Source organism: Zalophus californianus, chromosome 4 (genome assembly GCF_009762305.2).
Source record: "Zalophus californianus isolate mZalCal1 chromosome 4, mZalCal1.pri.v2, whole genome shotgun sequence".
NCBI lineage: Eukaryota > Metazoa > Chordata > Mammalia > Carnivora > Otariidae > Zalophus > Zalophus californianus.
In genome coordinates, this window is record NC_045598.1 from 149841177 (window position 1) to 149859703 (window position 18527).

At 38.3% G+C, this 18527-nt stretch overlaps 1 protein-coding gene across 3 annotated transcripts in view; it reads right to left on the minus strand.

The window, feature by feature from the left end:
- VIRMA (vir like m6A methyltransferase associated) overlaps positions 1-17414 on the minus strand; it is a 61397-nt gene extending 43983 nt beyond the window's left edge. Inside the window, exons 1-5 of one of the 3 annotated variants that reach the window (XM_027612127.1) lie at positions 17275-17414; positions 8318-8433; positions 4130-4216; positions 2996-3044; positions 1110-1278 (exon numbers count right to left, since the gene is read on the minus strand). In XM_027612127.1, the coding sequence (XP_027467928.1) occupies positions 1110-1278; positions 2996-3044; positions 4130-4216; positions 8318-8433; positions 17275-17337 (484 nt within the window). In that variant the 5' untranslated portion in view covers positions 17338-17414. The remainder of the gene's footprint in view (positions 1-1109; positions 1279-2995; positions 3045-4129; positions 4217-8317; positions 8434-17274) is intronic. The other 2 variants (XM_027612112.1, XM_027612120.1) reach the window with 2 other exon arrangements.
- Positions 17415-18527: the final 1113 nt, after the last annotated feature.

Consider the following 18527-nt stretch of genomic DNA (forward strand, 5'->3'; position numbering starts at 1 on the left):
ACTGATGAATCACTGACCTCTACCTCAAAAACCAATAATATATATTAATTAACTGAACTTAAATTAAAAAAAAAAGGATTCCTTCTCCCTCTCTCTGCCCCTCTCCCCTCTCTAAAATAAATAAATCTTTAAAAAGAAGAGATGAAAATACAGTATGTGACTATCAGAGACAAAGAGTTCACATCACACTATTATTTGCTATTTATTTATTATTATTTACTTATCATGCTTAAGAGGAGGTCATTTTATTGGCTCATTAAATGTTCACTCCTTATTCCAGTGAATAATACTGGAATAAGGAGAAGAGATCCTGGGAAACAGGAGTCCAGCTGCCTGCCTTATAGAAGGAAAGCCACTGAAATTTAATAGAGTTCTTATTTTTCTTGTCTCCAGTTAATGAGCAAAAGGTTCTCAAAAATGGGGAAAAATCTGCATTTAGACATCTAACCAAATCTGAAAAGCACTCCTGAAAAAAAAAAAAATTAACGTGAGTATTCTAAGAATATATACCGAATTTACTGCCTATTCCTCAATTCCTTTGGAGATACTTTTGATATTAAACCATGAGTAACCACTGGATTACATTTACATATTTTAAATAAAAAAACCTCAGGTCAATTCAAACAGCATTCTAGGAAACTAGAGGAAGAAAATAAAATATAACCACTTCAACATAAAAAGAAACTCTTTTTTTAAATTTTTTATTGTTATGTTAATCACCATACATCATTAGTTTTTGATGTAGTGCTCCATGGTTCATTGTTTGTGCATAACACCCAGTGCTCCACGCAGAATGTGCTGTCTTTAATACCCATCACCAGGCTAACCCATCCCCCCAACCCCCTCCCCTCTAGAAACCTCAGTTTGTTTTTCAGAGTCCATCGTCTCTCATGGTTCGTCTCCCCCTCCGACTTACGCCCCTTCATTCTTCCCCTCCTGCTATCTTCTTCTTTAAAAAGAAACTCCTATAGGAAAGAACTGCAAGACTGACAATGATATCTTCACAAGTTTTAAGAAAGATTCAAAGGGTGAAAGAGCTATTTGAATTACCTTTTCCTACTATAATAAACGTTAAGTGTCACTGACAAAGACAAATTTAAAATTCTCACCATGTTTTGGATTCCTTTTCAAACTTGGCTGTGGCTGGGGAGGAGGTGGAGGTGGAGGTGGTGGAGGTGGAGAGTCTCTGTCATGACTTATCACTCTATCCACTGATCCATATATTGCCAGTGTCAGACAATTATACCAGCCTCTTAACACCAAACCATCGGTATTCACCTAATTTGTTTGGGGAAAATATCTTTCAAGTTAATGTTTTAATATGCCAAAAGTAAACTGATATCAAATTACTTTGTGGTTAAACTGAAGTCTTTAAAAGTATGCAGAAACTGCAAAGGTCAATACTGGTGGAAATCTACCCAGAGGCATAGCTTTTATATGGCCCTCCAGAATTGCCATACCTAAACCTGTCTCAAGACTAAATCTCCCCTGTCTGGTACCTTATGTCAACTCTGTTCAAAAAGCATAACCAGATTCCCAATCAAGAGAATAGAAATGAGAACAAAATTAAGTGGGAGTTACTGCCAATTAATAAATTAAATCCCAATAGTTAAATAGGTCATGGAAGTGCACAAAAGCACAAACTGTGCCCAGTCTGAAGAATTATAAAGTCCACAAAATTGTATAGCATTGTTTTTACATGCTCAACTCATACATGCAGGTATATTTTATATACCTGCACTGTACTTAAAAACTAAGGGTAAGGGGTGCCTGGGTGGCTCAGTCGTTAAGTGTCTGCCTTCGGCTCAGATTATGATCCCAGGGTCCTGGGATTGAGCCCCGTGTAGGGCTCCCTGCTCAGCAGGAAGCCTGCTTCTCCCTCTCTGACTCCCCCTGCTTGTGTTCCTTCTCTCGCTGTATCTCTGTCAAATAAATAAATAAAACCTTAAAAAAAAAACAAAAAAACAAGGGTAACCAGAAGTATTAAACAAAGTGTTTTTGCAAAGAAATTTTCTCTTAAAAAGATCAAAGACTTTATCAATGCCATCAATCCTCAGTATTTTCTTTTGTTTTTCAATACTTATCTACATTAATTGCCATATTTTCATAATAACTATGAGAGGTAGCCAGAGTGAGTATCATCCACAGGTAAGAAAATCAGAGTGTCAGTAGAAGAACCTGAACTAGAAACCAAAGCTCCTGACTTCTGAGTTTTTTCCACTCTACCATGTTGAGTAAAGATAAAGTAATAAGTACTAATACAGCCCCTTCTAAAGGCATGATAAGGAAGAAAGAAATTATTATTTTCCTTGCTAACTCTAGCAAACTCCAGTAAAGGGAAACTAGGGGCCAGAAGAAAGGCTCAAAGACTATGTCCAGGGATCAACAGATTTTAAACAGAAGCCCCACTGGAAGACAAATAAAGAGATAAGATAATTTTTAGTCTAAACAGAATGTAGAGAATTAAATACCCACCTCCCCACCAAAAAAACAAATAGGCTAAATAGTCCCATATCAGATCACAGTGATTTTTACATTTCTGATTGTGTATGATTTAGCTCTTCTAGATGCTTCCAGAATGGCATTTTGTATATCAAGAAATAAGACATACTTTTGATATGAAAAAGAAGAGATATAAAATATGTATTTGTTAAGAAACCTAAGCCACAGTGGTATCTAATAACAATTTACCTCCTGTCACCTTCTGAACTTGCTCACCTAAAGAAAAGAGGGGAAAGCACAAACGCTGGCCTCTTCCTGACTCACATTAGAATTAGAGGAAGAAAGAGCTTTATGGGTAGACAATGACATTACATTGTCTTTGCTCCATTTTAAAATAGCTTCTAGACACAAGAGGAATCAGACAAGAAATGATGTTATCCTGCATCACTAGAACCAAATAGGCTGATATTCTGCATCACTGGTTTATTTAGATCAAAACTTTCAAGTGAAAACAAACAGTAGGAACAAGATGAAAACTGACTTCTGCAATTACCTTTGAGTTGGGTCTAAAGATGATAGAAGTGTTCTCATCATATTCCAGGCTGCCAAAAGAGGAGGAATAAATATACAGGCTCAAACACTGAACATCACAGTTCATGAAGAAGTCTTTCTAAACTTTTATGTTTTAATAAAACCAAATGCTAGATTGTTTTAATAAACCACAAAGTTTAGTTTTAATTTACTCTCCCCAAAAAGTTATCAAGTGTAAAACAAACTCCCCAGAGATTCTGATTTAACTGGTCTGGGATGGGCACAGGTATCAGTATTTTTTTTTTAAAGCATCCCAGCTTTAAAAAAAAAAAAAAATGCAACCCAGGTAATTCCAATATACAGCCAAAGTAGAGAACCATTGCATTATAGCCTTCCAAAAATGTATAATGGGACCAAACAGAGAAAAGTACCTATTTTTATCAAGTAGGTACTAACATAAGAAAAACATTCTATAAGATTAAAAATTAGCTGCTTCAGATTATTTAGGTTCCCTTCTTTTTTTTTAAAAAGTTAAATTATCAATATAAGTTAATAATAACTGAATGAAGGATCAATTAAACAAGTAAAATCTAAAAAACTGTTAATTCATGGACAGGGATAGAAATTTTTCTATTTTTAAGCCACCTTTAAATTTTTTATTTTATAAATGAGTTCTAAGTAAACTCATTTAATGGTCAATTAGTTTGCAGATATCAAAACAACTATCTACATACAAGCATGTATTAGATAATCCAACATGGGGGTTTCTATTAACAAAATTCTCACTTTACAAAATATGACTATGGAATTTTAAATTATGTAGCAGTGTGATGTAAAAGACACAAATTATTAGCTCTCAATATGTTTACACAGTTCTTTTAAAGAAATTAAAAAGCAATCTTTTCCAAATTAGGTTATTATCAAATCATTTGATATGTATAAGAAATGTATACACCAATAAAAAGCAAACAAAAGATGGCTAATGTTTCATACATTTAAAATTTTATTTTATAATAACTCAGCATCTTCTTAGGAGCTTGATATTTCTTTAATAATGCCAACTGGTCAAATAAATCCTTTTTCTTCTATCTAAAGAATAAAAAGGTTTGCCTACTAATTCCTGAGTTTCAGGTGAAATTACCTAGTAGGTACATACCTTCCCAACCTATCGAAAACTGGGGCACTTGGTTTGCTTACATTGTTAAAGAATAAGTCTAATTGAAATGTGTGTGGAGAGGTCTCCCTGTGAATGAAACAAAGTTGAAACGTCAGCCTGTGCAATAATCAGTTCCTAAATTAAAACAAAAGACAAAGTAAGTACAAATTTAAAAGCAATTCTAGAATTATATCTTAAGATTTAAATAAAAATATATAGTTAATTGTAATATTTTCCATAATTTTAATCATATCCAATTCTCAAGAAGGCAACTTCACTTTGAGTATTACTGAAAGTGAAATTTTAATAATCAAGTATCTTTAGCCTGCTACTTGGACCATTCTAATACACGTAAATATTTTTAAATCTTAATGTATTATAAAGGCAAATGCTAATTAATTGTGACATCTAATTTTATAATTCTTTATAGCATGATTCCCTTCCATTAGCATAAAGAATGAGGAGTTAACTAACTTCAAGTTATATAATTACAATTTGATTTCAACCTAACCAACATTAATACAAGATTATAGCATCAGAGCCCTAAATTGTGACTTAAAGCCTAAATCCCTATTTGTATAGCAACAATTTGCATAAATATTTTGATTCTTTTGTAGATTTATATAGTTAAGAGTAAAACCTATTTAATTTGTGTTAGAATGAAATCTTACTTGATATATATTTCACCCTTGGCTGAAATTCCTTAGAGTCAACTGAAAACCTTGATTTTAAATACCACATACTTTTTATTTACAAAAAATCCAAACGGAAAAAGTGTAATGCCCCGAGTATATCAAACAGGTTCCCTCATGCACAGATTGAAGTAAAAACAGGTGCAATCGTTCTGAAAGGCAATATGGCAATAAAATTCAGGAGAATGAGAAAATGTTCACACCATCTGATCCAGAAATACTTTTTTCTAAGAAGTGTTTCTATGGAAACACTGTTATACAAAAATTTTTTTCAAGAGGATGCTCATCATACTCTCACTTGTAATTTGAAAAATAAAAAACACCTTATGATCCCCACATAGGAAACTAGCCAAATAAATTACAGTACAGTAGTACCCCGTTATCCACAGGGGATACGTTCCAAGACCCCAATGGATGCCTGAAACCATGGATTGTACTGAACCCTATATATACTGTGTTTTTTCTTATATATATATATATCTACATATATACACCTACAATTTATAATTAGACAAAGTAAGAGATTAACAACAACTAATAATAAAATATAACAATTATAATATACCATAATAAAAGTTATATGAATGTGGTCTCTCTCAAAATATCTTATTGTACTGAACTCACTCTTCTTGTGAGATGAGATGATAAAATGTCTATGTGATGAGATGAAGTGAGGTGAGTGACACAGGCATTGTGACTTAGCGTTGGGCTACTACTGACCTTCTGACGATCTGTCAGAAGGAGGATCATCTGCTTCTGGACTGCGGTTGACCGCAGGTAACTGAAACCCGGAAAGTGAAACGGTGGATAAGGGGGGACTACTGTACAGTCATTCATTAGATTATGCAACCATTAGAAATCATATTTTCAAATAATACTTAATGATGTGAAAGTAGTCCTGATATAATGTTAAGTAAAATAAAGAAATACACAAAATAGTATACAGTTGGGTCAGAGTAGCATACCTTTACCTTACCCAAATTCAACTATATATGTGCTCAACATCTCTAGTCTTTCCCTCCTATCCTTCTTCAAACTAGACCCTGACCTTCAATACCTCAAGGAAAGGAAAAAGGGCTCAAATGCAAATCCTCTACTTTTGAGGCCCCAAAGACTCAGGTGCTAGTCACTGAAAAGTGATTTAAAGAATCAATGGTGAGACGCCTGGGTGGCTCAGTCAGTTGTCTGCCTTCAGCTCAGGTCATGATTCCAGGGTCTTGAAATCAAGTCCCGCGTCAGGTTCCTTGCTCAACAAGGAGCCTGCTTCTCTCTCTGCCTGCCTTTCTCCCTGCTTGTGCTCTCTCTCTCTCTAACAAAAAAAGAAAATCTTTTTTAAAAATAAAAATAAAATAATCAGTGGTAATTTGACTGCACTAGACTTTCATCTTAAAACTTGTTGACTCAAACCTAACCTCACATAAGATACCACATTTACAAAAAATAACAAAATATACAAACACACATAAACATTAAATAACACAAGCATCAAATGTAAGGATTTTCTCAGGATGAAGGAATTAAAGGGATTTTAATTTTACCTATACATTTCTGAGTTTTATAATGAGAAAAACACTACTGTAAAGTATGCTGCACAAATATTACTTGATCTCTAACATTACTTCCCGACATCTTACATTTGCATGACTGTATTAATACTTCATTTTACTGTTCTATAACATATTAATCACGTATAAAGTTGTTCCTGATAATTTCATATTTGGAATTATTAAAACATGAACTGCCATTCACCCCCAGCTAAGAAACAGGTAAGAGATAAGAGGATAGAATATGTAACAATACTCCTACCAATTGCAGCCAATGACAGAAATCCATTTTGCCCGCTGTGCCAGCCAGTGTCCAAGATAGCCCCCAAAGACCCCTCATTTCTGACACCTTTGTGTAGTTCCCTCCCACACTGTACCAGCAGAATATGTAATCAACAGAATATGGTAAAAATGACAGTATGCCATTTCTGATATTAAGTTATAAGCATGCTCTCTCACTCTTGGATCACTGGCTCTGTAGGAATCCATGTTTTGACACGAGCAGCCCCATAGCGAGGGTCTCCTGGCAAGGAACTGAAGTCTCCTGACAAGAACCCCCATGTGAGTGAGCTTCTAAGCAAATTCTCCAGCCCCAGTCAAATCTGAGACTACAGCCCTGGCCTATATCTTGACTATAACATCAGGGAGAACTTGAGCCAACTAAGCCACTTCTGGTTTCTTGACCCTCAGAAATAGTGTGAAATAATAAATGTTTACTGTTTTGGTAAATGCCAATTTTGCTGTAATCTGTTAGGTAGCAATAGATAACAGACCTTCCTTGACAGTCTGTTACAATTACAGAAGACTGTTAGATACTCTATCATTCTTCCATCTTTCCCATTCTACACACATCTCCTTTAAAGGAAAAAATAGGAAGAAAATTTAGGAAAACATGTTTTAATTTCCTTAAACATGGAAAAAAAGATATGAAATAAATTATGATTTCTCATTATAATCATTAAACATTCTTGTTTTGTATTTGTTTTACTTTTGAATGACTTGAAAACTTTTGAAGATTTTATATCTATTTCTACAAATAACCAACTACATTTCATAATTATGAAGAAATGAGCCCTTAACTTTGAATCTGTACCATAACACTGACTACTAAGTAGCTGGTTTAACTCTTACAAGGAAGAGAAGTTAAGCCATCACAGCATGCACATAATGAAATGTGGTATTGAGACTATAAGCTAAAAACTCACATAAATAAATGTGTTATATATATTCATGCTTCCACAACCAAAATTTGGCTTATACTTCCAATTCATGTAATTAAAATGATAATGATTATTCATGTTACAACAAAGATCAAATTCCTCTGTTTTAGGTCAGCTGTTAAAGTTATCAACACCACATCGAGACCATGTCTTATATTTTGCTTATTCCCACAGAGCCTAAGAAAGAGAAAGCATCAAACAACTATTTGCTAATTACAACTAAAGGATAATGTGAAGCTAAAATTTATAAAAAAGACACATGTATCAGGCTAAGAAAATCACTAAGTCAGAAAACTGGTATTATAAAATAATATAAAAGACATATTTCTAAATATTCAGACTAATTCTTATTTATTTTCAAGGAAAAAAACAGGTTAAAAATAATTCATCTTAAAAAAAAAAGCCTTCATCTACTAGATTGTCCCACCCTAGAATATTTTAGAAATATAAACCTATTTCACCAATTAAAAAATAAATGAAGAAAAAAATTTCATCTAGTACTTAGATCAAAAAATTGCTCTTTTCAGATTTATGATACATGGATTATATAGAAAGCCTATAGTCAATTACAATGCAACATAACATAACCATAACTGAATAAAGTTTTAGGGTTTTTGTGTTTTTGTTTTTTCGTTTTTACTTCCAAAAGATTACCTTAAATTTTTATATTTAAGAGTATGTCTAAGACAATCTTTATAGTCACAAACACTTTTAAAAAGAAAGTTGACTTACCCGTATGCTCTATTATCTGGCAGACTGCTATGGGCTCTTACTCCTGGGGGTATGACTCGGACTTCATTGATATAAACCACACATGGAAAACGAACTACATCTATATGAGAACTTTGCTTTAAAAAAAAAAAAGGGAAGGAGAAGGACATACTGTAAGCAAAACACTGTTCAAAATTTATTCGTCTTCAATTTCTTTCTTTCAGAATGTCACAAATTTTCTTAAACTCCGTATCATTAAAAGTGTTATATTATTTATAATACTGTAGAAATCATTGTTTTGAAAATAGCTGATGATAAAATGTACTAATTAAATCTCTCCATGTGTGTATGAACATTTTCTGCAGCATATTTGCCTCTCTGCAGCATATTTGCCTCTCTGCTGATGTTCTGCTTAGGCCAATACAGACCCACAATCCCTCACTGTGAGAGATGCCTTTCACAATACTAACTTACTGTGTTTTTAGAAAAGGTAATATAATACAAATACTGTGTATTGCTTAACACCCACTGCTTCTGGGGCAGTACCTTGTAATCAAACCATTATTTCTGAAACTACATGTATAAACATTCACACTAAATAAAGATTATAACTACCATGTCAGTTCAAATCAGACTGCATAGCCAAATGAATTTTTCTGCCATTTTTGACTTTCTGAATTATAGAGAAGAGACTAAGGATCTATGACTTTTTTGACAGCAGCTGAACTTGTATACTAATTATTACAAATATACTGTAGATATTCCACAAATACTGTAACAGATTTACACAAAAGAAATTAGCATTTTGTCTCAAACTTTGGTGCTATGTTTCCTTCCTGTAAGGAACTTCTTTTTTTTAAAGATTTTATTTATTTATTTATTTGAGAGAGAGCACACGCATGCATAAGCGAGTGGAGGAGCAGAGGGAGAGGGAGAACCTCAAACAGACTCCGTGCTGAGCACAGAGCAACGTGGGGCTTGATCTCATGACTCAGTGATCATGACCTGAGCTGAAACCAAGAGTTGGACGCTTAACCGACTGAGCCACCCAGGTGCCCCTCTAAGGAACTTCTCTACTTATAAACTGTACTATATAGAAGCTCCCTTGCTTACATGTTATAAATTCTCATTAATACATACAAAGGAGGGATACCTGGGTGGCAGTCGGTTAAGCGGTTGCCTTCGGCTCCGGTCATAATCCCAGGGTCCTGGGATCAAGTCCCGCATCAGGCTCCTTGCTCAGCAGAGAGCCTGCTTTTCCCCCCGCTTGAGCACGCTCTCGCTCTTGCTCTCTTTCTCTCTGACAAATAAATAAAATCTTTAAAAAATGTATGTACAGGGGCGCCTGGGTGGCTCAGTCATTAAGCGTCTGCCTTTGGCTCAGGTCATGATCCCAGGGTCCTGGGATCAAGCCCCACATCGGGCTCCCTGCTCAGCAGGAAGCCTGCTTCTCCCTCTCCCATTCCCCCTGCTTGTGTTCCCTCTCTCGCTGTGTCTCTCTCTGTCAAATAAATAAATAAAATCTTTAAAAAAATTAAAAATAAAATAAAAAATATATGTACAAAGGAAACTTAGAACAAAGTTCATTAACTGTATCCTCCTCTACCCTGCCCTATACTGATTAATTAATAGTATCAGTAGTTAGGGTGTAAATGCTGTGGACCTAAAAAAAAAAAAATGAACTTAAGGTTTTATGAACAGCCTTTCAAAATCTATTTTGTTTGTAAGCAGAAGAGTTTCTGCATAAGTTGCTACCCCTTTTATTCAATGTTTCTTTCTTTCTTTTTTTTTTAAAGATTTTATTTATTTGACAGAGAAAGACACAGCAAGAGAGGGAACACAAGCAGGGGGAGTGGGAGAGGGAGAAGCAGGCTTCTACCGAGCAGGGAGCTCGATGCGGGGCTCGATCCCAGGACCCTGGGATCATGACCTGAGCTGAAGGCAGACACTTAATGACTGAGCCACCCAGGTGCCCCTCAATGTTTATTTCTAAACATTTATTAAATGTCTATTATGTTCCAAGGAATGCCAGGTCCCAAGGACACCGAGACAAAGACATGACTTCAGCCATTAAGGAAGAGACCATCTGTTGTGGTAGACATATTGCTATGATACAGACTCACACAGGATACTGTACAAAGTCAAAGGGGTACTTACCTAACTCAGGTTGTGGGCAAAAAATTGTGGGGAGGAAAAGAGGAGTATCAGGAAAGATTTCCCAAAAGAAGTAGCACCTGAGCTAAATAAGTCTTAAAGGAAAACAAGAATTCGTGGAAAAGGAGGAGAGGAAACAACTTTCCAAGCAAAGGGAGAAACATTCACATAAGGAATGCAAACAAGACCTTGGAAGGTTCAAGAAACTATAAGCATAGTTCACCGTGGCTAGAGGGCAAAATGGGGGAGAGAGGGAAGTAGGGCAGAGTAGCTAAATACAATCAATAAAATTCCAAGAAAAAATTTTAAGATTTTATTTATTTGACAGAGAGAGAGCACAAGCGGGCGGGGTGGGGGGTTGCAGCAGGCAGAGGGAGAGGGAGAAGCAGACTCCCTGCTGAACAGGCAACCCGACACAGGGCTCGATCCCAGGACCCTGAGATCACAACCTGAGCCCAAGGCAGACACTTAACCAACTGAGCCACCCAGGCGCCCCAAGAAATAAAATTTTTATCTACTGCCATAGGTCAACTCCAAATCTAAATCACCATTTAGGACCTCTCTCCCAAGCCCCAGACCACTATAACCAATTGCCAACCAGATACCTCCACTTCAGTGTCCCTCTGGCACCACAAACTCAACAAGCCAAAACTGAAATCTTCTGTATCAGTGATAATAACACCATCCACACGATGGCCAAGAGAGAAACCATTATCACCCTTTGCTTCTTTCTCATTCTCTCACCTGTATCATTCATTTAAACATCAAGTCCTATTGATTAAACCTCTAAATAGCTCTCAAATCTGTGTATTTCTCGGAGCGCTTGGGTGGCTCATTCGGTTAAGCATCTGCCTTCGGCTCAGGTTATGATCCCAAGAGTCTTGGGATCAAGTCCTGCATCAGGCTCCCTGCTCAGCAGAGAGCCTGCTTCTCCCTCTCCCTCTGCCCCTACCCCCTCACTCACGTTCTCAAACACTCTGCTCTCTCTTTAAAATCTTTAAAAACCTGTGTATTTCAGGGCACCTGGGTGGCTCAGTGGGTTAAGCATCTGCCTTCGGCTCAGGTCATGGGATCAAACCCCACATCGGGCTCCCTGCTCAGGCATGGAGTCTGCTCCTCCCTCTCCATATGCCCCTCCCCCCGCCCGCTTGTGCTCTCTCTCTCAAATAAATAAAATCTTAAAAAAAAAAAATCTGTGGGAGCGCCTGGGTGGCTCAGTTGGTTAAGAGACTGCCTTCGCCTCAGGTCATGATCCTGGAGTCTTGGGATCGAGTCCCCCATCGGGCTCCCTGCTCAGCAGGGAGTCTGCTTCTCCCTCTGAACTTCCCCCCCTCTCATGCTCTATCTCATTCTCTCTCTCAAATAAATAAAATCTAAAAAAAAAAAAAATCTGTATTTCTCTCCATTATTGCTGTCACTTCTCTAGTTCTAGACACTATGCACACTAATCTGGATTACAATAGGAATCCTGGTTTTGTGCTTCTTTCTTGCCCCCCTCCAACCCATTCTCCTATTGCAGTCTGGTCCTTCCAGAAGGTAAATGTATCATTCCCCTGTTCCTTAATGTCCCCAGGCCAAATTCCTTGACTAATAAACAAATACAGTCTCTTCTTATCACTCCAAATTTATAGCCCCAACATACCATGCTCTTTCTCACCTTCATGCTAATATATCTGCTCCCACACTCCTCTGTCCCACTTCCTTTTAAAGGTCAACTTTCTCTTAAAAGCTGTGCCAGGGCAAGTCTAAACAGGTGCCTCTCCCGGTGAATCAAAAGCCTCATATCAAACTAAATTGTAATCGCTTTTCTTTCTCCCACTGGAGTGGTATTTCAAGAAGACAAGAACCAAGTCTCAGTTTACTGTTACGTTCATAGTGCCTAGCATATTCATTTAATGAATGACTTTTAATAAGTGCTTAATAAAAGCTGACTGAATTGTTTTCAGAAAGTTAAAAATATTACAGTGAAGTAGTAGCTTAAGATATCTCAAGGAGTATAGGGGCACCTGTGTGGTTCAGTCAGTTAAGTGCCTGACTTCGGCTCAGGTCATGATCTCAGGGTTCTGGGATTGAGCCTCACGTCAAACCCCACATCGGGCTCCCAGATCAGCAGGGAGTCTGCTTCTCCCTCTTCTTCTCCCTCTGCCCCTCCCCCAGCTCGTGTGCGTGCTCACTCTCTCTCAAATAAATAAAATCTTAAAAAAAAAAAAAGATATCAGGACACCTGGGTGGCTCAGTCAGTTAAACGTCTGCCTTAGGTTCAGGTCATGATCCCAGGGTTCTGGGACTGAGTCCCACATCAGGCTCCTTGCTCAGCAGGGAGCCTGCTTCTCCCTCTGCCTGCCGCTCCCCGTGCTTGTGCACTCTCTCTCCCTCTCTTTCTGACAAATAAATAAAATCTTAAAAAAATAAAATTAAAAAAGATATCTAGAGGAGTATATAAACCTAAGAACACAGGTTGGCAATGGGAAATCATGAGAGATTTATGATTATGGAGGTAACAGGAATGTGAAGAATAAATTGGTCAAATTCCAGGACTCTGACCCACATTTACCTTCAGAAAGAGTTCCTGTGTGTCACAGTATAGCTGTCTCCCCCACCTCACTCTTCTATCCCTGAAAATATTTTCTCTTCTCTTTTTATACTCTCCTTAAAGGTAGGCTAAGGCTATCTCATCTATTCCTACCACTTCCATTATCATTTTTATTCAGATGCGTTCCAAAGTGGTTTCTTTGGACTGGGGTGCCTGGGTGGCTCAGTGTGTTTAGTGCCTGACTCGGTATCAGCTCAGGTCATGATCTCAGGGTCATGGGGTCTAGCCCCAGGTCAGGCTCTGCACTGAGTGTGGAGCCTACTTGGGATTCTCTCTCTCCCTCTCCAGATAAATAAATAAATAAATAAATATTCTCTTTACCCCTTTCCCTCTGCCCTCCACGCCCACCCCCCCTAAAAAAATAAAATAAAATGAAGTAGGAATTTCTAGCATCAATCACTCTTGTTAAGACTATATTTTAACCCAGCAATTCCACTCTAGAAAGTAATAAATAATTAAAGATGCATCGGGGTGCCTGGGTGGCTCAGTGAGTTAAATGTCCGATTCCTGACCTCAGCTCAGGTCTTGATTTCAGGGTCATGAGTTCAAGCCCCACACTGGGCTCCATGCTGGGCATAGAAACTACTTAAAAAAATAAAAATAGAAATAAAAAAATAAACACATCACTGTAAAACGTTAGAAACCTAAATGTATGAGAATATATAAATAACAGCACTACCACTCAAAGAAATATTATGCATCCCAAAAAATGGTATTATATAGAATATTTAGGGAAAGAAACAGGATGGCTAGAGGACAGGAATAAGAAAAAACCATACTTTTTATTGTATACCCTTCTGTACCTTTTGAATTTGTACCTCATACATGTTACTTTGTCATAATAAAATAATGTTTTAAAATAAAGTATACTTTTAAAATGTTATGTAAGCATAACTCTTGGTCTATAAAGATGCACGACACATTGTTATGTGAGAAAATAAACCACAAAAGAGTAATACAGTATAAGTATGCTAATGTGGGTGATGGTGTATACATTTAAGCATATATGTATCTACTAGAGGATTTGGAAAAAAAATTTAAAAAGCTGTTAATCATAGCTAGGACTAAGAAAGGTGAGACTATGAAAGCCTTTGCTTTTCTGTACTTTCTCATTTTTCTATAATGAAATTAAAATTTACTAAAATAATTTATTTTTTAAAAAGTGACATAAAAACCACAAACACAATTTGTAATTCATTTAGAACTACTAAAACCCCTTTCAGTGTTCCTCTTGGGAAATGTAAATAAGTATCTTCGCCAGATTACAAACTCCTTTGAAAGCAAGGGCAATGGATTTGGGAATTGTTTGTTTTCTTCTTTGTATTGCCCCTCCTAGACTGTAGCTCACCTTCAAAAGTATTTTTCCTAAGTAATTGTTAAAACAGATTCCCAACTTCCTACTGAGCAAATCTCTCTGGTGTACCACTGAACACATCAAAGACTAAAATTATCTTGTTCCCAACACCCACAATTCCAGACTTTTCTATTTCTATCAACGGTCCCACCAGTTCTCTAGTCTCTGTAACTAGAACTCTATCCTTTTTAACTACTTTCTCCCTCACGCATCAGTTGCCATGCTGTCCATTCTACGTCCAAAATTTATCTCGTGCCTATCCCCTCCTACTTAGTCCCACTGAGACACAGTATGACATTGCTTTAGAGCCAGGAAATACGCATTGGAATGCCTTAATCCAGCTATGCCACTTTAGGAAAGTCACCTAACCTCTCACACTCAAGTCTCCTTATCTATAAATTGGGGATAAGAATCTTTCAAAATTACTGAAAGGTAATTAGAGATAATATATTTAAATTACCAAAGCACTGCATCTTGCACAAAATAAGCATTCAATAAATGCTGGCAATGATTACTGCCTACCTGTAACCTGGAACTTTCACTACATCTCACTTTTTCTTCTTGATTTGCTACCTCTAATTTTTCTGAACCATTTTAGGTATTACTGATCAATTAATCGATTTAATGTATTTTACTAATCAATTAATTTGCCTGCTCAAAAAACTACCCACTTCCTACAAAATAAAGTCCATACTCCTTTTTAAAAAAAAAAAAGATTTTATTTATTTATTTGACAGAGAGAGACACAGCGAGAGAGGGAACACAAGCAGGAGCAGTGGGAGAGGGAGAAGCAGGCTTCCCGTGGAGCAGGGAGCCCTATGATGCCGGGCTCGATCCCAGGGCCCTGGGATCAGCACCTGAGCCGAAGGCAGATGCTTAACGACTGAGCCACCCAGGCGCCCCAAGTCTATACTCCTTTGCTGAGCATTCAAGGAATTCCATGATCTGGCTTCAGACTGCCCTTCAGCAGCCACTTCATACTAGGATTTCTGGCATTCTCTACAGAGGACTGACTACTCCAGGAGTCCCTGCTTTTTTATCTACAGCTGTGGAACATTTCCTCTTCTACCAAAGACCAAGTTCACATGTCAACTGCCTGGAAGTCTTACCTGATATTCTCAAATGAAGAGTCATTTCTCCCTCCCCTGAAATCACATAGCCTTTATTGGTAGCACCTAAGGAAGCTAAATAAATATTGACTGGGGTCCTAATGATGTCAGACACAAATCGGCACTATGGAATAAAGATGATAAACCCTGGGGCGCCTGGCTGGCTCAGCCGGTAGAGCATGCAACTCTCGATCTCAGCCCCACATTGGGTGTAGAGCTTACTTTTTAAAAAGAGAGAGAGAGGGAGAGAAAGATGGTAAACCCCAAGGGATTCCCACTGCTTCTTTACGTACTTATCGCATTCTAACTTGAATTATAATTTTGTGGACCTAACCTCCAATACTTAGTTATAAACTCCTTGGGAACAAACAACTCAATGTTCCATATCCCCCACAAGGCCTTAGCCTTCCTTCAAAGGCTCAGTTCAAATGTGATCTCTACTAAGCCTCCCTCAATCACTGCCCAAATTGGTCCTATCCTCTCCTGGTCCTCAATATTTGTCTAAGAATGAATGAAGAAACACTAGATTCTTAAATATATAAGTGAATGAATGCTGATTTTCCTAAACTAGAATGCCACTAACTTATCATATGCTTCTTTCATTTTTAATTGTTGTCTATTACTGTACACATGACAGGTCTGTTCTGAACCATGAGTTTTCTAAAGCCTAGCTGGAAGTACAGAGAAGTACGGTCGTTGAACAAGCACAGCTAACTGAACCACAAGAAATGAGACCACAAATTCATTCATTGTTTGTAAGACATGCTGAAGTTTCCAAAGTTTTTATTTTTACATACCTATAAACCATTCGTTGAAACAATTAGAAGATCAAAGTTGTCAACTTTTTATTTTGCCAAACAAAGCATTAAGATACAACCACTACTCACTATCATCACTAACTCAGAGGAAAGAAGAGTTCTCTAAATTAAGTTTACATTGAAAGAGACGTGTGAGTTCTGGGTTGTTTTATTCTATGGACTTCGTTAAAGTTCCTTGTTGCCAGCTTTCGGGAACCTTTAGTTAGCCAGCTATATTCAATTTAATTATCACAGGGCCAGTCATACGTCCAAGGGCGCTCAAGTTATGACAGAACGATTCCTCCACAAGACCCCCACCCGAGCCCCTCAAAAACGACAGTGCAACTACGCCGTACAGTTTGATTACAATTCTCTCAATTCTTTCTTCGCAAGTACTCCCCACGCAAAGGACGTTCCGTGTTATTTCATGCCCTACCGTGTGAAATCTTTCCAAGAGATAAGGATTAAAGTTTCAGGGGAAACTGGAGAACGCCGCAATCCTAAACCAAATGAGTGTCACATCTGGGCAGCACAGCTCCTGTAAGGAAGGAGACCTAGGAGGCGGGATTCAGGAACCACGAAGTCTGCGCGACCTGCTCAGTCACCTATACTGTCAAACTCAAGCCGTCCAAGACCCCTCCCAAACACCACTTGAGGTAAACCTGAGAACCATGATCCTTCTCAACACCCAAAGCTGACAGGAACAACAGCAAAACAACAAAGGGGCAAGGCAAGCTGAGCAGCCAAATCGACCAAAGACAAGGGGAACTAACGGAAAGCAGGGAAATGAAGGGGCTACCGCCGCCCTCCCTCAGACGTGGTTGCCCACACCCAAGCTGGGGGGAGGGGGCTGTGTATGTGAGGAGTTAAAGCGGCAATCGGCAGGAGGAAAAGTCGAGGCATGCCTAATGACCTTTTGTAAGGGTCCTCAAGTCGAGAAGCAGGGTCGGAATCAAGTCGCGAAACCTTACCTCAGCGCTAGGGTGTTTAAAAGTATCTAAAAATAGCAGCTCCATCGCCGAGTCTACCGCCATGTTCGCCGCGGGCGGGGCACAGGGGGAGGACTTCCGGGGCAGCGCTCCAACCTCGGCGACAGCGGCTCAGGAGAGGGAGAGACCGCAGCACTTCCGGTGACCAGAGCTCTGGCGCCGCAAGCCTGGGCCTATCCGGAAGAGTGGTGCTGCTGGAAGTCTCCGACCCCGCCTTCTCCAGCGCGGCGGAGGGCGCCCCGGGAGCAGAGAGCCCGGCGGAGGGGAGAAAAGGAGGGGACTACGGCGTCGCCAGTGGTCCAAACCCCGTCCTTCTACCGGGTTGTAGAGCCACGACTGCCTTGGGATGAGGAGGTGCCGAGCAGGCTTTGGGGAGGGTGGAGGAGGGGTAGGGAACGCCGCCAACTCTGGACACCCGGCCCAGTGAAACCTACTTTCCAAGCAAGCAGCCTTTCCGGAGCTGATACTTCAATACGCGAGGCTGAAGAGTAACACTTTTTTTTAAGAAAGAAGAAAAAAAACTTGTCTCGAAACGGAGAGGTTTTTTTTTTTGTTTTTTCATCTGCAAATGTAAATGATAATGCCTAACCCACTGCTTTATTGTGAGAACTAATTGAAATAAAATCGAAGAATTCGTATAACGTGAAATGCCATGAACATAGAAATAGTGAAAAGTCTCACTGCCTCGGTGTTGATGAGCATTGGAGCAACAGGAGCTATTTTGTCGTCTAACCTGGCACAAGTGCTTGGGAGAGCGATTAGGAATTAGTAAAATAACTTTAGTCATTTTACTGTGCCTACCCTGAGTCTAGGATAATTCTCGCATATGTGCCCCAAGAAATACCTACGCATACAAGAATGTTCATGATAAAACTTAATAGTTGCAAAAAATCTGTTTATTGACTAACAAGAATAAGTAAATTGTGATATATGTATGCAATGTAATAGCATATAGCAGGTAGAAAAGAATGAACTAGTTCCATACCTACTAACATGGATAATCTGGATAAATCATGGATAAACATGGAAAAACAGGGCTAACCAAACAGGTTGAAGAAAATGTAGTGTAAAATAGCATTTATATAATTCAAAACATGCCAAATAATATAACGGGGGGAATGGATATAAATTATAAAATTAAAAATGCGTTGGAATGATAAACACTACAATTTAAAGATGGTGGGAGGGGTGCCTGGGTGGCTCAGTCGTTAAGCGTCTGCCTTCGGCTCAGGTCG